Raw genomic sequence first — 23,385 nt, 5'->3', positions numbered from 1 at the left:
ACGCTAACGCATGCCTGCTGGAAGTCCAAGCCCCTCGCACACAAAACCTCCTTTACCCCCTCCCTCCAACCTTTCCTAGGCCGACCCCTACCCCGCCTTCCTTCCACTACAGACTGATACACTCTTGAAGTTATTCTGTTTCGCTCCATTCTCTCCACATGTCCGAACCACCTCAACAACCCTTCCTCAGCCCTCTGGACAACAGTTTTGATAATCCCGCACCACCTCCTAACTTCCAAACTACGAATTCTCTGCATTATATTCACACCAAACATTGCTCTCAGACATGACATCTCCACTGCCTCCAGCCTTCTCCTCTCTGAAACATTCATCACCCATGCTTCACACCCATATAAGAGCGTTGGTAAAACTATACTCTCATACATTCCCCTCTTTGCCTCCAAGGACAAAGTTCTTTGTCTCCATAGACTCCTAAGAGCACCACTCGCCCTTTTCCCCTCATCAATTCTATGATTCACCTCATCTTTCATAGACCCATCCGCTGACACGTCCACTCCCAAATATCTGAATACTCCATACTCTCTCCCTCCAATCTGATATCCAATCTTTCATCACCTAATCTTTTTGTTATCCTCATAACCTTACTCTTTCCTGTATTCACTTTCAATTTTCTTCTTTTGCACACCCTACCAAATTCATCCACCAATCTCTGCAACTTCTCTTCAGAATCTCCCAAGAGAACAGTGTCATCAGCAAAGAGCAGCTGCGACAACTCCCACTTTATGTGTGATTCTTTATCTTTTAACTCCACACCTCTTGCCAAGACCCTCGCATTTACTTCTCTTACAACCCCATCTATAAATATATTAAACAACCACGGTGACATCACACATCCTTGTCTAATGCCTACTTTTACTGGGAAATAATTTCCCTCTTTCCTACATGCTCTAACTTGAGCCTCACTATCCTCGTAAAAACTCTTCACTGCTTTCAGTAACCTACCTCCTACACCATACACCTGCAACATCTGCCACATTGCCCCCCCCCTATCCTCCCTGTCATACGCCTTTTCAAAATCCATAAATGCCACAAAGACCTCTTTAGTCTTATCTAAATACTGTTCACTTATATGTTTCACTGTAAACACCTGGTCCACACACCCCCTCCCTTTCCTAAAGCCTCCTTGTTCATCTGCTATTCTATTCTCCGTCTTACTCTTAATTCTTTCAATAATAACTCTACCATACACTTTACCAGGTATACTCAACAGACTTATCCCCCTATAATTTTTGCACTCTCTTTTATCCCCTTTGCCTTTATACAAAGGAACTATGCATGCTCTCTGCCAATCCCTAGGTACCTTACCCTCTTCCATACATTTATTAAATAGTTGCACCAACCACTCCAAAACTATATCCCCACCTGCTTTTAACATTTCTCTCTTTATCCCATCAATCCCGGCTGCCTCACCCCCTTTCATTTTACCTACTGCCTCACGAACTTCCCCCACACTCACAACTGGCTCTTCCTCACTCCTACAAGATGTTGTTCCTCCTTGCCCCATTCACGAAATCACAGCTTCCCTATCTTCATCAACATTTAACAATTCCTCAAAATATTCCCTCCATCTTCCCAATACCTCTAACTCTCCATTTAATAACTCTCCTCTCCTATTTTTAACTGACAAATCCATTTGTTCTCTAGGCTTTCTTAACTTGTTAATCTCACTCCAAAACTTTTTCTTATTTTCAACAAAATTTGTTGATAACATCTCACCCACTCTCTCATTTGCTCTATTTTTACATTGCTTCACCACTCTCTTAACCTCTCTCTTTTTCTCCATATACTCTTCCCTCCTTGCGTTACTTCTACTTTGTAAAAACTTCTCATATGCTAACTTTTTCTCCCTTACTACTCTCTTCACATCATCATTCCACCAATCGCTCCTCTTCCCTCCCGCACCCACTTTCCTGTAACCACAAACTTCTGCTGAACACTCTAACACAACATTTTTAAAACTACCCCATATCTCTTCGATCCCATTGCCTATGCTCTCATTAGCCCATCTATCCTCCAATAGCTGTTTATATCTTACCCTAACTGCCTCCTCTTTTAGTTTATAAACCTTCACCTCTCTCTTCCCTGATGCTTCTATTCTCCTTGTATCCCATCTACCTTTTACTCTCAGTGTAGCTACAACTAGAAAGTGATCTGATATATCTGTGGCCCCTCTATAAACATGTACATCCTGAAGTCTACTCAACAGTCTTTTATCTACCAATACATAATCCAACAAACTACTGTCATTTCGCCCTACATCATATCTTGTATACTTATTTATCCTCTTTTTCTTAAAATATGTATTACCTATAACTAAACCCCTTTCTATACAAAGTTCAATCAAAGGGCTCCCATTATCATTTACACCTGGCACCCCAAACTTACCTACCACACCCTCTCTAAAAGTTTCTCCTACTTTAGCATTCAGGTCCCCTACCAGAATTACTCTCTCACTTGGTTCAAAGGCTCCTATACATTCACTTAACATCTTCCAAAATCTCTCTCTCTCCTCTGCATTCCTCTCTTCTCCAGGTGCATACACGCTTATTATGACCCACTTCTCGCATCCAACCTTTACTTTAATCCACATAATTCTTGAATTTACACATTCATATTCTCTTTTCTCCTTCCATAACTGATCATTCAACATTACTGCTATCCCTTCCTTTGCTCTAACTCTCTCAGATACTCCAGATTTAATCCCATTTATTTAATCCCATTTATTTATATATATATATAATATATATATATATACAATATATATATATATATATATATATACATATATATATATATATATATATATATATATATATATATATATATATATATATATATATATATATATATATGTATATATAAATAAATATGTATTTTAGATTTGTTTACAATAATTTAATACTAAACATTCACAGTGAAATATATTTTTTTTGTTAGGTTCAGAATGATCTTGGCGAAATTATTGCATGCACAAATTCTCGCTTGTCCTATATGGCAAGATGAGCGTTGCTATTTAACCCAAGATCGCAAGTTCTGCCTATACGGCACGACATATATGTGTATTTGCGGCGAAGTGCAAGCAGACCAATACGGTCTACATGGTCTCAACTGTTCCAAAACCAAGGGCTGGCATGCAAGACACAATGAGGTCAACGACATCATTAAGAGAACCCTTGCTACAGCTGGATGCCCTGCCGAGAGGGAGCCACGATCACTTGCAGCAAACAATACCCACAACCCAGCAAACCGCCCCGACGGGATCACCATCTATCCTTGGAAGAATGGCAAGCTCTTAGCATGGGACTATACCTGTGTGTCCACACTGGCTGACACCTATATCCATCACAGTGTGGGGCGACAGGGAGGAGCTGCTGACCACAGGGAGGAGTACAAGATCAGCAAGTACAGGGACATTAGCCAACAGTATCAATTTGTCCCAGTGGGATCAGAGACCTTGGGATCATGGGGAAAAAATGCCACACGTTTCCTTAAAGAATTGGGTTCCAGACTCATCGACACCACCAGGGACCCAAGGGCAGCCACTTTCATGTTCCAGCGCCTCAGCGTCGCCATCCAGAGGGGAAATGCTTGCTGCATACTTGGTTCACGTCCAGCCTCGGAGGAGCTGGAGGAAATTCATCATCTTTGATACATTGTGCCATTGTATTCATGTTTATGTTTTTTTCTGTAAATGTATTTTGTTTATTAATAAATGTTCACATAGAATATAAATATAGGGGGTGGTAGGAGAAGAAAATATTCAAACAGCTCCGGGGAGAACCTTGAGTTTTCCGTGAGGTAGGTTTATTGTCTTCTCTGAGGATGAGGGTCCCCATTCCAGCTATAGAGGTGGTAATTTTTAAAAAAAAATTATATATATATATATATATATATATATATATATATATATATATATATATATATATATATATATATATATATATATTTATATATATATATAAATATATATATATATATATATATATATATATATATATATCTACAAACAATCGCACTGGGATGGTCCATAGTGGAAAATATTGCCTCAACAATGCTTCAGAGTGTGTCAGGGAAGGATAGAGCCCGCCTCCTGGCAGTGAGAGCCCCTCATGCTGGGGACTTTCTGTTGGCTGTTCCCAACTCCAGCCTTGGCACACGTCTCGACCCACAGACCATCCGCATCGGTGTTGCCCTTCGACTTGCCGCCCCTATTCTCGCCGAACACAGGTGTATTTGTGGCAGTGAAGCAGCAGACCGATTCGGATACCATGGTCTTGTGTGCCGTAAATCCGAGGGAAAGATTGCAAGACATGAGGAGGTTAATAACATTATCAAGAGGAGCCTCACAACAGCTGGATGCCCAGCAGTAAGGGAGCCACCCCAACTATGCAGATCTGATGGCAGCCAGAAGCGTCCAGATGGTATCACCCTTCAAGCCTGGACAGATGGGAAGCAGGTGGTGTGGGACTATACATGTGCATCTACCTTGGCTGATACCTATCTCCAATACAACAGGGAGGAAAGAGGGGCAGCTGCCAGCTTCAGGGAGTCCCAAAAGTCTAGAAAATATGGCGAACTTGCCCATCATAATATGTTTGTTCCTATAGGCTCAAAGACCCTTGGCTCATGGGGAAAGAGTGCATCTAAATTCCTTAAGGAGTTGGGAAAAAGACTCATCAGGGTAACTAGGGATCCCAGGGCAGCTAGTTTTCTGTTCCAGCGGCACAGTGCGGCTGTTCAAAGGGGTAATGTCTGCTGCATTTTGGGCACGCGCCCCAGCTCTGAGGAGCTGGATGAGATTTTCGCCTTATAATCGGTGATACACACGTAACAACATGTACCGTATATGCCACCTTTATATCAACAATGTATCTCTTAAATCTTCTGTACCATATTATGTAATAAAATATTCCTATTAGTAAAAAAAAAAATATATATCAAAAGATGGGGTGGTAGGGGAAGTGGAATATTCAAATGGCTTCAGGAAGAAATCCAAATATTCTTCCTTGAAGCCTTTTTATCCACTTCTCCGAGGCTATGGGTCCCACAATTTACACCAGAGGTGGACCCCATCCTATATATATATATATATATACATACATATATATATATATATATATATATATATATATATATATATATATATATATATATATATATATATATAAAGCTCAGCCTGTCTCCTACTACATATATTTGACTTGATAAAGCCCACTGTGTGGGTGAAACGTTGTATATATATATATATATATATATATATATATATATATATATATATATATATATATATATATATATATATATATATATATATATACGTATATGTATGTCGTGCCGAATAGGCAGAACTTGCGATCTTGGCTTAAATAGCAACGCTCATCTTGCCGTATAGGACAAGTGAAAATTTGTGTATGCAGTAGTTTCGGCAAAATCATTCTGAACCTAACGAAAAAAAAACATATTTCACTGTGTTTGTTTAGTATTAAATTATTGTAAACAAATCTAAAATATATTTAGTTGGGTTAGGTTAAAACAAATTGCTCTTGTTATAAAAAGGTTAGGTAAGTTTTCTTTTGGTGCAAAATTATAAATTTTTTCACCAACCTTAATGAAAAAAAATATATCTTTAAACGTATAAAAGAAAATTTTAGAAAAGACTTAATTTTAAATGAGTTTTTGCTAATTGATCAGTTTTACATATTCGGCACGACATATATATTGTCTTCTCTGAGGATGAGCGTCCCCATTCCAACTATAGAGGTGGTACTTCCATATATATATATATATATATATATATATATATATATATATATATATATATATATATATATATATATATATATATATATATATATATATATATATAAATATATATATATATATATATATATATATAACTCACGAAATCGTAATGACACGATTGCAAACAAACCATACCACGGGTGGGATTCGAACCCGCGGTCAGAGAGTCTCAAAACTCCAGACCGTCGCGTTAGCCACTGGACCAGCTAGCGTGGCTAGCTGGTCCATAGACTGCTTGTTGAGACGGGTATTCAAACAGTATGAACCTGAAATTAATCCTTGTGATATCACTGCCACGAGTGTCCTCGGACCAAGTCAAAAATACACATAGCTACGTGCTGTGTGCTTGGTTCTTGTAGGATAACTGGCTCAAGTGGTAAGGTGATGCGTACATTGTGCTGTCTCTGGAGGCAGTACAAGGTTTATATATATATGGAGAGAGAGAGAGAGAGAGAGTGTGTACCATATTATGTAATAATTTTGTATCAGCTATATATATGTATGTATATGTATATATATATATATATATATATATATATATATATATATATATATATATATATATATATATATATAAATATATACATATATATGTATATATATATATATATATATATATATATATATATATATATATATATATATATATATATATATACATATATATATATATATATATATATATATATATATATATATATATATATATATATATATATATATATATATGCAAAACAACCACTCTGAAAGAATAGAGAAATTCCAAGCGCTAAGCACTTTCGTGACTACTCACCTTATCAAGGAACTATCTCATAGTTCCTTGATAATGTGAGTAGACACGAAAGCGCATAGCGCTTGGAATTTCTCTATTCTTTCAGAGTGGTTGTTTTGCATATTCTGAAATCACCTGTTTACTGTGATCTTATTGCATATATATATATATATATATATATATATATATATATATATATATATATATATATATATATATATATATATATATATATATATATATATATATATATACATGTACATACAAATATATAGCTGATACATAATTATTGCATAATATGGTACTCTCTCTCTCTCTCCATATATATAAATATTTATATATATATATATATATATATATATATATATATATATATATATATATATATATATATATATATATATATATTTATATATATATATATATTTATATATATATATATATACATACATATATATATATATATATATATATATATATATATATATATATATATATATATATATATATATATATATATATATACAAAATGGCTCTTGTTCTTCCTTATTTCTTCTATTGTCCATGGGTAAGTGGAAAAGAATCTTTCCTCAGTAAGCCATGCGTGTCGTATGAGGCGACTAAAATGCCGGGAGCAATGGGCTATTAACCCCTTCTCCTGTAAACATTTACTAAAAAAGAGAAGAAGAAAAACTTTATAAAACGGGATGCTTGAATGTGCGTGGATGTAGTGCGGATGACAAGAAACAGATGATTGCTGATGTTATGAATGAAAAGTAGTTGGATGTCCTGGCCTTAAGCGAAACAAAGCTGAAGGAGGTAGGGGAGTTTCGGTGGGGAGAAATAAATGGGATTAAATCTGGAGTATCTGAGAGAGTTAGAGCTAAGGATAGAGCTAAGAAAGGGGTAGCAATAATGTTGAAGGATCAATTGTGGAAGGAGAAAAGAGAATATGAATGAGTAAATTCAAGGATTATGTTGGTTAAAGTAAAGGTTGGATGCGAAAAGTGGGTCATAATAAGCGTGTATGCACCTGGAGAAGAGAGGAATGTAGAGGAGAGAGAGAGATTTTGGTAGATGTTAAGTGAAGGTATAAGAACCTTTGAACCAAGTGAGAGAGTAATTGTGGTAGGGTACGTGAATGCTAAAGCAAGAGAAACTTTTAGAGAAGGTGTGGTAGGTAAATTTGGGGTGCCAAGTGTAAATGATAATGGGAGCCCTTTGATTGAACTTTGTATAGAAAGGGGTTTAGTTATAGGTAATACATATTTTACGAAAAGGAGGATAAATAAATATGCAAGATATGATATAGGGCGAAATGACAGAAGTTTGTTGGATTATGTATTGGTAGATAAAAGACTGTTGAGTAGACTTCAGGATGTACATGTTTATAGAGGGGCCACATATATATCAGATCACTTTCTAGTTGTATCTACAGTGAGAGAAAAGGTAGATGGGATACAAGGAAAATAAAAGCAGTAAGTAAGAGACAGGTGAAGGTGTATAAACTAAAAGAGGAGGCAGTTAGGGTAAGATATAAAGAGCTATTGGAGGATAGATGGGCTATTGAGAGCATAGGTTTAAAAATGTAGTGTTAGAGTGTTCAGCAGAAGTTTGTGGTTACAGGAAACCGGTGCGGGAGGGAAGAGGAGCGATTGGTGGAATGATGATGTAAAGAGAGTAGTAATGGAGAAAAAGTTAGCATATGAGAAGTTTTTACAAAGTAGAAGTGATGCAAGGAAGGAAGAGTATATGGAGAAAAGGAGAAAGTTTAACAGAGTAATGAAGCAATGTAAAAATAGAGCAAATGAGAGAGTGGGTGATATGTTATCAACAAATTTTGTTGAAAATAAGAAAAAGTTTTGGAATGAGAATAACAAGTTAAGGAAGCCTAGAGAACAAATTGATTTGTCAGTTAAAAATAGGAGAGGAGAGTTATTAAATGGAGATTTAGAGGTATTGGGAAGATGGAGAGAATATTTTGAGGAATTGTTAAATGTTGATGAAGATAGGGAAGCTGTGATTTCGTGTATAGCGCAAAGAGGAATAACAACTTGTAGGAGTGAGGAAGAGCCAGTTGTGAGTGTGGGGCAAGTTCGTGAGGCAGTAGGTAAAATGAAAGGAGGTAAAGCAGCTGGGATTGATTGGATAAAGATAGAAATGTTAAAAGCAGGTGGGGATATAGTTTTGGAGTGGTTGGTGCTATTATTTAGTAAATGTATGTAGAGGGTAAGGTACCTAGGGACTGGCAGAGAGCATGCATAGTTCCTTTGTATAAAGGCAAAGGGGACAAAAGAGAGTGCAAAAACTATAGAGGGATAAGTCTGTTGAGATACCTGGAAAAGTGTATGGTAGAGTTATTATTGAAAGAATTAAAAGTAAGACGGAGAATAGGATACCAGATGAACAAGGAGGCTTTAGGAAAGGTAGGGGGTGTGTGGACCAGGTGTTTACAGTGAAACATATAAGTAAACAGTATTTAGATAAGGCTAAAGAGGTCTTTGTGGCATTTATAGATTTGGAAAAGGCGTATGGCAGGGTGGATAGGGGGGCAATGTGGCAGATGTTGCAGGTGTATGGTGTAGGAGGTAGGTTACTGAAAGCAGTGAAGAGTTTTTACGAGGATAGTGAGGCTCAAGTTAGAGTATGTAGGAAAGAGTGAAATTATTTCCCAGTAAAAGTAGGCCTTAGACAAGGATGTGTGATGTCTCCGTGGTTGTTTAATATATTTATAGAAGGGGTTGTAAGAGAAGTAAATGCGAGGGTCTTGGCAAGAGGTGTGGAGTTAAAAGATAAAGAATCACACATAAAGTGGGAGTTGTCACAGTTGCTCTTTGCTGATGACACTGTGCTCTTGGGAGATTCTGAAGAGAAGTTGCAGAGCTTGGTGGATGAAAATGGTAGGGAGTGCAAAAGAAGAAAAGTAAAAGTGAACGCAGGAAAGAGTAAGATTATGAGGATAACAAAATGATTAGGCGATGAAAGATTGGATATCAGATTGGAGGGAGAGAGTATGGAGGAGGTGAATGTATTCAGATATTTGGGAGTGGACGTGTCAGCGGATGGGTCTATGAAAGATGAGATGAATCATAGATTTGATGAGGGGAAAAGGGTGAGTGGTGCACTTAGGAGTCTGTGGAGACAAAGAACTTTGTCCTTGGAGGCAAAGAGAGGAATGTATGAGAATATAGTTTTACCAATGCTCTTATATGGGTGTGAAGCATGGGTGATGAATGTTGCAGCGAGGAGAAGGCTGGAGGCAGTGGAGATGTCATGTCTGAGGGCAATGTGTGGTGTGAATATAATGCAGAGAATTCGTAGTTTGGAAGTTAGGAGGAGGTGCGGGATTACCAAAACTGCTGTCCAGAGGGCTGAGGAAGGGTTGTTGAGGTGGTTCGGACATGTAGAGAGAATGGAGCGAAACAGAGTGACTTCAAGAGTGTATCAATATGTAGTGGAAGGAATGCGGGGTAGGGGTCGGCCTAGGAAAGGTTGGAGGGACGGGGTAAAGGATGTTTTGTGTGCGAGGGGCTTGGACTTCCAGCAGGCATGCGTGAGCGTGTTTGATAGGAGTGAATGGAGACAAATAGTTTTTAATACTTGACGTGCTGTTGGAGTGTGAGCTAAGTAACATTTATGAAGGGGTTCAGGGAAACCGGCAGGCCGGGCTTGAGTCCTGGAGATCGGAAGTTCAGTGAATGCACTCTGAAGGAGGGGTGTTAATGTTGCAGTTTAAAAACTGTAGTGTAAAGCACCCTTCTGGCAAGACAGTGATGGAGTGAATGATGGTGAAAGTTTTTCTTTTTCGGGCCACCCTGCCTTGGTGGGAATCGGCCAGTGTTATAATATATATATATATATATATATATATATATATATATATATATATATATATATATATATATATGGCTGAAGGAGACTCGAACTTACGAACCGTGGAACAAGGTGCGCAGTGCTTTACCAATCTACCCACACTGGATTAATACCTTGGAGTCCAGCTTGCGCTAGACTTTGATCCAAGGCAGCCAGCTTTCAGGAAGAAGGCTTTTCATCTCAGCCCCTGCATGCATCAGCCTTACTAGAGATATTAACAATGCAAGGAATTCGCAAGAGCAGGCGAAATATACACAAACACTGATCTCTGGCTGTAGGAGACTCGAACCTACGAACCTTGGAACAAGGTACGCAGTGCTTTACCAATCTACCCACACTGGACCAATACCTTGGAGTCCAGCTTGCGCTAGACTTTGATCCAAGGCAGCCAGCTTTCAGGCTGATGCATGCAGGGGATGAGATGAAAAGCTGTAAGCCTTCTCTCTGAAAGCTGGCTGCCTTGGATCATATGTGTGTGTGTGTGTGTGTGTGTGTGTGTGTGTGTGTGTGTGTGCGTGTGTGTGTGTATGTATGTGTGTGTGTGTGTGTGTATGTGTGTGTGTGTGTGTGTGTGTCGTGCCGAATATGTAAAACTGGTCAATTAACAAGAACTCATTTAAATTATGTCCTAACACCCTCCCACCCCCACGATATCAGCAATGTCACAAGTAGTCGCGGGTTCCCTGGAATCTTCACGACAGAGCCAAAGCTGTCGTTCACGAGGCATCTGCCGGGTTTGCTACAGGGAATATGCACCCAATCCCAGAACTGGCAACATTCGAGCACACAGTGGATGTCTAGGATCCAGGAGAGCTCCAAATGAGAACAACCAAGAGCCTCCCCCAGCAGACAGGGCTAACAGCTACCGTGACTTCACCTCTACAGAGGACCTCAAATCTGCAATCAAATTAACATCCACCAGGACTCTGACACACATCCCCAAAGCAGCTCGCCCTCAAGCTGCTAGCAAATTCACTGACCTTCTGAAGAAAGTCAACGATGCTTCTTCAAACAACAGATCCAGGCACAACTTGCTGCTTTATGGCAATGCCTGTTTGGCTGTCCCACCAAGGAGGGACAAGTAACTAGCAGCACATGTTATTAGGGCAATAAATGCATTCCCAAGGGATGACAACCTCGTCCGTCTGCCTCCTAGGGCGACAAACACACGCCGGGCAAATGCCAACAACAGGACACCCGACGCCTCAAAAATCAGAGCCCAAATTAGCAAAAAAATAGAAGAGAGTAATACTATTGGAGCTCTGAGGCTTATAACCAGTGAGGATACCATCGCTCCCAAGGACGTCAGCACAGCGCAAGCTCTGAAGGACAAACATCCACTCAGGGCTCCCAGTACCAACATTGACCTCCCTGACATTGCAGCAGGCGAAGAACATCTAACCTTACAGGATGCTGATGTATATAAAGCTGCAATGTCATTTCCACAGGGCTCAGCAGGAGGTTTCACCGGTTTAAGGCCTCAGCACTTAAAACAAATACTCAGTCCAGCACTTGGTGAGGATTCAGAGAGGCTGCTGTCTGAACTCATCAAATTTTCCAACCTGTGCCTGGCTGGCAGTGTCCCAGAGGCCATCAGACCCCCTTTTCTTTGGTGGCTCATTGTGTGCCCTGCGGAAAAATAATGGCGGAATCAGGCCCATTGCAGTGGGTAATACCCTTCGGCGCCAAGTCACCAAGGCTGCAGTAAGAAGGGTGAGTCAAGAAGCTGCTGCAATGCTAAAACCAACTCAGCTCGGTTTCGGCGTTCAACAGGGCTGTGAAGCAGCTGCCCACGCAGCACGAGTATATATCAAAAACATGTCCGATGAAAAAGCCTTTGTCAAATTGGACTTTGCCAATGCTTTCAACTCAGTCAGAAGGGATGCTGCTCTCCAAGCAGTTTATAGAAACTTCCCTTCCCTTTATCCCTTCATAGAATCGTATTATAGTGTGACTTCCAAACTATTGTTTGGGGACCATGAAATTGACTCATATGAGGGCGTGCAACAGGGGGACCCTCTCGCCCCCTTTCTATTCTGTTTGGTCATCCAGGAAGTCAAGAAGCACTCTCCAGCAAGCTCAATATCTGGTTCCTGGACGATGGTACCCTAGCTGGCACAACAGAATCTCTCCTAGAGGACATCAGTAAAATTAAAGACATGGGAGAAAGCCTGGGCCTTTCTTTAAACCCCACCAAATGTGAAATAGTTTCTACCAATCAACAGATGATCCAGAATATTAGTGCCGTTTAACCAGGAGCACGAGCCATTGATCCAGCCAATAGCACTCTCTTCGGTGCTCCACTTGGGTCCAATGCCATCGATCTGATCCTAAAAAAAAAAGTCTCAGACCTCCGGACGATGGAAAGCAGGATGAAAGACATTGACACACACGATGCCTTCTACCTACTCACCAGGTGCCTGTCAATCCCAAAACTTACCTACTTTCTGAGATGCTTCCCAGCCTTCAGCAGTCCAAAACTCAAGGAATATGACTCTCTCTTTAAGACCATGCTAGAGAGTGTATTGAATCTTTCCCTTGAAGATGGACAGTGGTTGCAAGCCTCGCTTCCGGTCAGGCTTGGAGGGCTAGGAGTACGCAGATCCTCCCAGATTGTTCTACCAGCTTTCCTATCCTCTTTCATAGCATCAAACGAGTTGATAAGACAAATTCTTCCTGATACCCTCAGTGATTCAGCAGGAATAGAAGACCCTAGCTATGCCAGTGCCATCACTGAATGGGAGACTCTTGCTGCTCCAGCACCAAACCCTAGTGCAGTACTGGCTCACAAACAGTCAAGCTGGGAGGGCCCAGTCGCTGAAAAGGTGCTTGCCAACATGCTCAGGGCTGCAACATCAGATAGGGAGATTGCTCATCTCCAGGCTGTGAGTGCACATCACTCCGGGGACTTCCTCCAAACAGTTCCCATATCGGCAATGGGAACGCGACTCGACCCTAAGACCCTCCGTATTGCAGTGGCTCTGCGCCTTGCTGCCCCAATTCACACAGAATATACGTGTATTTGCGGCGAAGCACAAGCAGACCAATACCGTCTACATGGTCTTAACTGTTCCAAAACCAAGGGCTGGCATGCAAGACACAATGAGGTCAACGACATCATTAAGAGAACCCTTGCTACAGCTGGATGCCCAGCCGAGAGGGAGCCCCGATCATTAGCAGCCAACAATACCCACAACCCAGCAAACCGCCCCGATGGGATCGCCATCTATCCTTGGAAGAATGGCAAGCTCTTAGCATGTCCACACTGGCTGACACCTATATCCATCACAGTGTGGGGCGACAGGGAGGAGCTGCTGACCACAGGGAGGAGTACAAGATCAGCAAGTACAAGGACATAAGCCAACAGTATCAATTTGTCTCAGTGGGATCAGAGGCCTTGGGATCATGGGGAAAAATTGCCTCACGTTTCCTTAAAGAATTGGGTTCCAGACTCATCGACACCACCAGGGACCCAAGGGCAGCCACTTTCATGTTCCAGCGCCTCAGCATAGCCATCCAGAGGGGAAATGCTTACTGCATACTTGGCTTGCGTCCAGCCTCGGAAGAGCTGGAGGAAATTCATGATCTTTGATACATTGTGCCATTGTATTCATGTTTATGTTTTTCTGTAAATGTATTCTGTTTATTAATAAATGTTCACATAGAATATCTAATATAGGGGGTGGTAGGAGAAAAAATATTCAAACAGCTCCGGGGAGAACCTTGAGTTTTCCCTGAGGTACGTTTATTGTCTTCTCTGAGGATGAGGGTCCCCATTCCATCCATAGAGGTGGTACTTCCCTATATTATATATATATAAAATATATATATATATATATATATATATATATATATATATATATATATATATATATATATATATATATATATATATATATATATATATATATATACAGCAGATGGGAAGTATGCCAGGCATGAGGAGGTCAATGACATCATAAAGAGAAGCCTCGCCACAGCCCGTTGCCCAGCTCAACGGGAACCCCAAGTGCAGAGGTCTGACGGAAGTCAAAAGCGTCCTGATGGAGCCACTATGCTACCTTGGAAGGATGGAAAGCAGATTGCCTGGGACTACACATGTGCCGCCACATTGTCAGACACCTACTTGCCATACTCCGTAGTGGAAGGGGGTGGAGCTGCCAGCCACAGGGAGACCCAGAAGATCCGCAAATATGAAGACCTTCCCCCTTGCTATAACTTCATCCCAATAGGGTCGGAGACCCTTGGAGCATGGGGCAAGTGTGCTCTAAAGTTCCTAATAGAGCTGGGTGAAAAGCTCATCATAGAAACCAAGGACCACAGGGCGACCAGCTTCCTCTTTCAGAGACTCAGTGTTGCAATCCAGAGAGGAAATGCCTGCAGCATTCTGGGCACGCGGCCCACCGCCGGGGAGCTGGACGAAGTATTCGAGATGTAGCGCTGAGTCACCTATGTTGTTTTACTTTCTATCGTATATTTTTGTGAATGTTTTGTCAATGTATTTTGTCTTTATATATATATATATATATATATATATATATATATATATATATATATATATATATATATATATATATATATATATATATATATATATATATGAGGACTTCTATTATTTATACTTCTAGATATGAAGCCAAGAATTCTGTTAGCTTTATTGCGAACACTAATGCACTGTTATCTTGGTTTTAGGTTACTGCTAACCAGAACTCCTAAATCCTTTTCGCAATCGGTAGTATTAAGATCTACATTATTTAGTTTTTATGTGGCATGGTTATTTAACTGTCCAACATTTAGAAGTTTGCATTTGTCAATATTAAACTGCATCTGCCACTTCTCCGACCATTGCGTCAGTCTATTCAAATCATCCTGGAGTGCTCTAATGTCCTCATTAGAATGAATTGGACTGCCTATTTAGGTGTCATCAGCAAATTTGCTTATGTCGCTATTTATTCCCTCATCTATGTCGTTTATGTAAATTGTGAACAACAACGGGCCCAACACTGACCCCTGAGGAACACCGCTTGTGACGTGCCCCCATTCTGATTTCTCCTCATTTATGCAAACTCAATGCTGTCTATTTGTCAGCCATTCCTCTACCCAGGAAAATATTTCTCATCCTATTCCGTGTGCCCTAAGTTTCCTCAATAGCCTCTGGTCTGGAACTCTATCGAAAGCCTTACTGAAGTCCATAAACACAATATCATATTCATTACCATGATCTACCTCCTCAAACACCTTAGTGAAAAAAGTTAGTAAATTCGTAAGACAGGAACGCCCAATTGTAAAACCGTGTTGCGAATCATTAATCAATCTGTGCCTGTCAAGATGTCTACGAATTGCTTCGGCAACTATTGATTCCATAAATTTTCCCACTATGGAGGTAAGGCTTATTGGTCTATAGTTCGAAGCCAAGGACCTGTCACCTGCCTTGTAAATAGGTATTACATTTGCCATTTTCTACTTATCAGGCACTATGCCAGTTTGTAGTGATACGTTAAAAAGATTAGCCAAAGGTATGCTAAGTTCCTCTTTACATTCCTTTACCACCCTTTTAAACAGTTCATCAGGACCTGGGGATTTGTTAGGTTTTAGTTTCTCTATTTGTCTGAGGACCATGTCACTAGTTACCGCAATCGTACATAGTTTATTATCATCTTGTTTTAAGTAATCTATTATTTTAGGAATATCGCTAGTATTTTCCTTGGTGAAAACTGAGAGGAAGTAGGTATTTAGAATTTCACACATATCCTTATCACTGTCAGTGATCTAACCAGAGTTACTCTTAAGTGGGCCAATCTTGTCCCTAATCTTACTTCTGTATACCTGAAAGAACCCTTTTGGGTTAGTCTTTGAGTCCCTTGCTACCTTAGCCTCATAATCTCTTTTTGCTTTTCTTATTCCTTTCTTTATTTCTCTCTTTAATTGAATATATTGATTTCTTAACTGCCCATCCCCTCTTTTGATACGCCTATATATGCCTCTTTTTTGACAAATGAGATGTTTTAATCTATTGTTCATCCATTTGGGATCATTTTTGTTAGATCTAATTTCCCTACTCGGAACAAAAGTTGTCTGGGCAACTAGAACTATGCTCTGAAAAACGTCATATTGGCAACCAAGATCACCTACCTGACCCATAGTCAGGGCATCCCAATTTAGCCCACCCAAGTAATTTTTCAGTCCCATGAAGTCGGCCAAGCGAAAATCTGGGACAGTGATATGATTGTAGTTATCTGGGTAATTCCATGATATATTGAAACTAAGTGATTTGTGATCACTTTCCCCAAGCTCATCATTAACCTCAAGATTATTAATTAGTGAATCTTTGTTGAGAAGAACCAAGTCAAGCAGATTGTTTCCTCTAGTTGGTTCTGTCACAACCTGTTCTAAAAAGCAATCCTGAACCGTATCAAGAAAGTCACTAGACTCAAGATTTCCTGTCATATTCTTCCAATCAGTTTGTGTAAAGTTAAAATCTCCCATTATCACAACATTTTCATATCTAGATGCCTTATGAATTTCGTCCCATGACAGCTTATTGTACTCCCTACCAAGGTTTGGGAGCCTATAAATCACACCCAATATTAATTTGTCACGTCCCTCGAGGAACTGTAGCCAAACCGATTCTGTGTTCGATAATGAAGAAATGCGAAATGCAGCGAATATATGAAACTTGACTGTTTTGCAGTTCACAAAACGTTCAAAACAGCTTGGTACTTCTTGTGAAGGTATTTCCCATCTGATTTAACTACACGAGAGAACACTTTTTCATCAATGTTTAAAGAAGAAGTATGGAAACTAAAGCATAGCTATGTATTTCTCGCCTTAAAAAGTTTTGAAAATCATATATTTACTCCAAGCATTATAAACACTCAAGTGTTGTGGCAAATAGGTAAGTGGTAGTGAAACTCATCCCTCATGTAACTTCCCAATAGTGAAACACCTTGATCTGTTCTCCTTTGCTTTCCAGGATTCCAGTGGACGAGGGACGACTCTCTTGCGTCTCCAAGCACCTGACTGGGCCCTTCAAGAGGAAAACTAACAGGTACATGGACCCTTTCACGGAGGACGAAAAGATAAGGTTTGCCAACGCCGTCAAGAGAATCAATCGCCTGCTGTTAGTGCTCGGCTACTCGCAACTCCCGGCGAGTGACTTTATACCCCACAACCTCCGTAGTAGAGAATCTTGATTGTAGATATAAAACATAGCTTTGCAAGCTTATTATTGCTCTACTTCCTGTGTGTGATTGCTTATATTTTGTGTTAATATGAGATGTGGCGTTAATGCTCACATTTTCAATAATTGTAACCAAAATAAAATAACAGAAGTGAAAAGGAAATAAAATAATATAAATAATTCTAATAATTCTTTCCCGGGAAAAGCTAATTATTCTTGAGACTTAACCTTGAATATTTACCTTTCAGGAGTCCTTAATTTTCTGTTCATATTTTCTCAGACTAACCACTCTCTTTTGTTCGTGAGCATTAAGTTACCTTTTAAAGTTGACGGCAAAGTCTGTGTCCCGTCTCCCACAGCTAAGCCTTTCATCAAATGTTACGTATACATGTATGATCCCTCGTTATTAACTTCCAACGAAGCCGCCTACTATTCATTTAAAAATAAATTTATGAGCCTCGCCAGACTCCTCACAGATAATTTGCCTTTAGTAATGATGCGAGGGATGTCTTACTTGTACAACGATGAAAAGAAAAGTCTCCACTGATTGATTCAGGAAATTAAATAAGAGTGCCACGAAGAGCAACAGTAAAAGCTCTGATCATACAACTTGAGCTACCAAGAGATAATTAGCTATTTAGGCTAAATTTTTATATCCTTCTTAAACGATTTTTTTTCTTAAAATGCAAGAATTTGACTCAAATTTGGTTCAGATTATAAAATGAAACAAACAGACCATATGAAGAGGAATAATATTTATTGAAATTATCTGTTTCATAAATTTACGTTAACAAGACCAGATGTGAGGCAAAAATGGAATCCGTAAGAATAAAAACGTAAATGAAATTAATAACAAAAGTAAAAAAAGTCATAATACCAATAATAATAATAATAATAATAAAAATACACAGGAAATATACACCGAGATATACATTTTTTTCTGTGAATATATACTGAGAGTTAAGGTATGGTAACAGGTTACTGCAGCCGTGATGACTCGTGTAGTTGATGGTAACAGGTAACTGCAGCCTTGATGACTCGTGTAGTTGATGGTAACAGGTAACTGCAGCCGTGATGACTCGTGTAGTTGATGGTAACAGGTAACTGCAGCCTTGATGACTCGTGTAGTTGATGGTAACAGGTAACTGCAGCCTTGATGACTCGTGTAGTTGATGGTAACAGGTAACTGCTGCCGTGATGACTCGTGTAGTTGATGGTAACAGGTAACTGCAGCCTTGATGACTCGTGTAGTTGATGGTAACAGGTAACTGCAGCCTTGATGACTCGTGTAGTTCATGGTAACAGGTAACTGCAGCCTTGATGACTCGTGTAGTTGATGGTAACAGGTAACTGCAGCCTTGATGACTCGTGTAGTTGATACTAACAGGTAAATGCAGCCTTTATGACTCGTGTAGTTGATACTAACAAGTAAATGCAGCCTTGATGACTCGTGTTGTTGATGGTAACAGGTAACTGCAGCCTTGATGACTCGTGTAGTTGATGGTAACAGGTAACTGCAGCCTTGATGAATCGTGTAGTTGATGGTAACAGGTAACTGCAGCCTTGATGACTCGTGTAGTTGATGGTAACAGGTAACTGCAGCCTTGATGACTCGTGTAGTTGATGGTAACAGGTAACTGCAGCCTTGATGACTCGTGTAGTTGATGGTAACAGGTAACTGAAGCCTTGATGACTCGTGTAGTTGATACTAACAGGTAAATGCAGCCTTTATGACTCGTGTAGTTGATACTAACAAGTAAATGCAGCCTTGATGACTCGTGTTGTTGATGGTAACAGGTAACTGCAGCCTTGATGACTCGTGTAGTTGATGGTAACAGGTAACTGCAGCCTTGATGACTCGTGTAGTTGATGGTAACAGGTAACTGCAGCCTTGATGACTCGTGTAGTTGATACTAACAGGTAAATGCAGCCTTGATGACTCGTGTAGTTGATGGTAACAGGTAACTGCAGCCTTGAAGACTCGTGTAGTTCATGGTAACAGGTAACTGCAGCCGTGATGACTAGTGTAGTTGATGGTAACAGGCAACTGCAGCCGTGATGACTCGTGTAGTTGATGGTAACAGGTAACTGCAGCCTTGATGACTCGTGTAGTTGATGGTAACAGGTAACTGCAGCCGTAATAACTCGTGTAGTTGATGGTAACAGGCAACTGCAGCCCTGATGATTCGTGTAGTTGACAGTAACAGGCAACTGTAGCCTTGATGACTCGTGTAGTTGATGGTAACAGGAAACTGCAGCCTTGATGACTCGTGTAGTTGATGGTAACAGGCAACTGCAGCCTTGATGACTCGTGTAGCTGATAGTAACAGGTAAATGCAGCCTTGATGACTCGTGTAGTTGATGGTAACAGGTAACCGCAGCCTTGATGACTCGTGTAGTTGATTGTAACAGGTAACTGCATCCGTGATGACTCGTGTAGTTGATGGTAACAGGCAACTGCAACCGTTATGACTCGTGTAGCTGATGGCAACAGGTAACTGCAGCCTTGATGACTCGTGTATTTGATGGTAACAGGTAACTGCAGCATTGAGACACTTGTGCAACACATGGGAATCTTTATTGATGAAACGTTTCGCCACACAGTGGCTTCATCAGTCCAATACAAAGTAGAAATGGGTAAGGAGAGTAGGAGTTGTCCGAGGTAATCAGTCCCTCAACCTGGAATCGATGTATTCAGTCCATCACTCTTGTAGGAAGTGCAGCACAAGGCCAAAGAGGTGGCTTATATACTGCGGCGAGATGAGTTGAAGCAGGAGGAGGCGGGATCACAGTGGGACCTGCCTCGAGTGTAAGTAGGTCGTCGTCGAAAGGTTGGGCAAGCGTTGAAGTCTTTGTACCAAGATCCCATGATGTTGCAGTGTCTGACAGATGTGGTGAATGGTTTTGAAAACCGACAAGTTGAAGAATTGAGACACTTGTGCAACACATGGGAATATTTATTGAAGAAACGTTTCGCCATACAGTGGCTTCATCAGTCCAATACTAAGTAGATGGTAACAGGTAACTGCAGCCTTGATGACTCGTGTAGTTGATACTAACAGGTAACTGCAGCCTTGATGACTCGTGTAGTTGATACTAACAGATAACTGCAGCCTTCATGACTCGTGTAGTTGATGGTACCAGGTAACTGAAGCCTTGATGACTCGTGTAGTTGATGGTAACACATAACTGCAGCCTTGATGACTCGTGTAGTTGATGGTACCAGGTAGCTGCAGCCTTGATGACTCGTGTAGTTGATGGCAACAGGTAACTGCAGCCTTGATGACTCGTGTAGTTGATGGTACTAGGTAACTGCAGCCTTGATGACTCGTGTAGTTGATAGTAACAGGTAACTGCAGCCTTGATGACTCGTGTAATTGATGGTACCAGGTAACTGCAGCCTTGATGACCCGAATAGTTGATGGTAACAGGTAACTGCAGCCTTGATGACAAGTGTAGTTGATGGAAACAGGTAACTGCAGCCTTGATGACAAGTGTAGTTGATGGTAACATGTAACTGCAGCCTTGATGACTCGTGTAGTTGATGGTAACAGGTAACTGCAGTCGTGATGGCTCGTGAAGTTGATGGTAACAGGTAACTGCAGCCTTGAAGACTCGTGTAGTTCATGGTAACAAGTAACTGCAGCCTTGATGACTCGTGTAGTTGATGGTAACATGTAACTGTACCCTTGATGGCTCGTGTAGTTGAGGTAAAAGGTAACTGCAGCCTTGATGACTCGTGTACTTGATGGTAATAGGTAACTGCAGCCTTTATGACCCGTGTAGTTGATGGTAACAGGTAACTGCAGCCTTGATGACTCGTGTAGTTGATGGTAACAGGTAATTGCAGCCGTCATGACTCGTGTAGTTGATGGTAACACGTAACTGCAGCCATGATGACTCATGTAGTTGATGGTAACAGGTAAGTGCAGCCTTGATGACTCGTGTAGTTGATGGTAACAGGTAACTGCAGCCTTGATGACTCGTATAGTTGGTCGTAACAGGCAACTGCAGCCTTGATGACTCGTGTAGTTGATCGTAACAGGTAACTGCAGCCTTGATGACTCCTGTAGTTGATGGTAACAGGTAACTGCAGCCTTGATGAGTCGTGTAGTTGATGGTAACAGGTATCTGCAGCCGTAATGACTCGAGTAGTTGATGGTAACAGGCAACTGCAGCCCTGATGATTCGTGTAGTTGACAGTAACAGGCAACTGCAGCCTTGATGACTCGTGTAGTTGATGGTAACAGGTAACTGCAGCCTTGATGACTCGTGCAGTTGATAGTAGCAAGTAACTGCAGCCTTGATGACTCGTGTAGTTGATGGTAACAAGTAACTGCAACCTTGATGAATCGTGTAGTTGATGGTAACAGGTAACTGCAACCTTGATGACTCGTGTAGTTCATGGTAACAGGTAACTGCAGCCGTGATGACTCGTGTAGTTGATGGTAACAGGTAACTGCAACCTTGATGACTCGTGTAGTTGATGGTAACAGGTAACTGCAACCTTGATGACTCGTGTAGTTCATGGAAAGAGGTAACTGCAGCCTTGATGACTCGTGTAGTTAATGGTAGCAAGTAACTGCAGCCTTGATGACTCGTGTAGTTGATGGTAACAGGTAACTGCAACCTTGATGACTCGTGTAGTTCATGGTAACAGGTAACTGCAGCCGTGATGACTCGTGTAGTTAATGGTAACAGGTAACTGCAACCTTGATGACTCGTGTAGTGATGGTAACGGGTAACTGCAGCCTTGATGACTCGTGTAGCTGATGGTAACAGGTAACTGCAGCCTTGGTGACTCGTGTAGTTGATGGTAACAGGTAACTGCAGCTTTGATGAATTGTGTAGTTGAGAGTAACAGGTAACTGCAGCCTTGATGACTCGTGTAGTTGATGGTAACACGTAACTGTAACCGTGATGACTCGTGTAGTTGACGGTAACAGGTAACTGCATCCTTGATGACTCGTGTAGTTGATGGTAACAGGTAACTGCAGCCTTGATGACTCGTGTAGTTGATGGTAACAGGTAACTGCAGCCTTGATGACTTCTGTAGTTGATGGTAACAGGTGTGATGAATGGTTTGAAAAACCGACAAGTTGAAGATTGAGACACTTATGCAGCATATGGAAATCTTTATTCAGGAAACGTTTCGCCACACAGTGGCTTCATCAGTCCAATACAAAGAGGAAGGCGTAAGGAGAGGAGGAGAATGAGGTAATCAGTCCCTCAACCTCTTTGTATTGGACTGATGAAGCCACTGTGTGGCGAAACGTTTCCTGAATAAAGATTTCCATATGCTGCATAAGTGTCTCAATCTTCAACTTGTCCGTTTTTCAAACCATTCATCACAACTGTCGGACACTGCAGCATCATGGGATCTTGTTACAAAGAATTCTTCAACACATGTTCAACCTTTGGACGAAGACCTACTTCGACTAGTGGATGGTACCACTATGACCCCGCCTCCATCTGCTTCACGTCACCTCACTACAGTATATAAGCCACGTCTACGGCCCTATGCTGTACATTCTACAAGATTGATGGACTGAACACATCGACTCCAGGTTGAGGGACTGATTACCTCATTCTCCTCCTCTCCTTACGCCTTCCTCTTTGTATTGGACTGATGAAGCCACTGTGTGGCGAAACGTTTCCTGAATAAAGATTTCCATATGCTGCATAAGTGTCTCAATCTTCATGGTAACAGGTAACTGCAGCATTGATGACTCGTGTA

At 40.7% G+C, this 23,385-nt stretch overlaps 1 protein-coding gene across 1 annotated transcript in view; it reads left to right on the top strand.

Moving 5' to 3' along the window:
• LOC128687824 (sialate:O-sulfotransferase 1-like) overlaps positions 1-17,705 on the top strand; it is a 272,949-nt gene extending 255,244 nt beyond the window's left edge. Inside the window, exon 10 of the mRNA XM_070083814.1 lies at positions 17,442-17,705. Coding sequence (XP_069939915.1) covers positions 17,442-17,661 — 220 coding nt within the window. The 3' untranslated portion in view covers positions 17,662-17,705. The remainder of the gene's footprint in view (positions 1-17,441) is intronic.
• The last annotated feature ends 5,680 nt before the right edge of the window (positions 17,706-23,385 follow it).

The sequence above is a fragment of the Cherax quadricarinatus genome, chromosome 10 (assembly GCF_038502225.1).
Source record: "Cherax quadricarinatus isolate ZL_2023a chromosome 10, ASM3850222v1, whole genome shotgun sequence".
Classification (NCBI taxonomy): Eukaryota; Metazoa; Arthropoda; class Malacostraca; order Decapoda; family Parastacidae; genus Cherax; species Cherax quadricarinatus.
The sequence above is the reverse complement of the archived record's forward strand: the minus strand, read 5'-3'. Positions and strand labels throughout refer to the sequence as shown.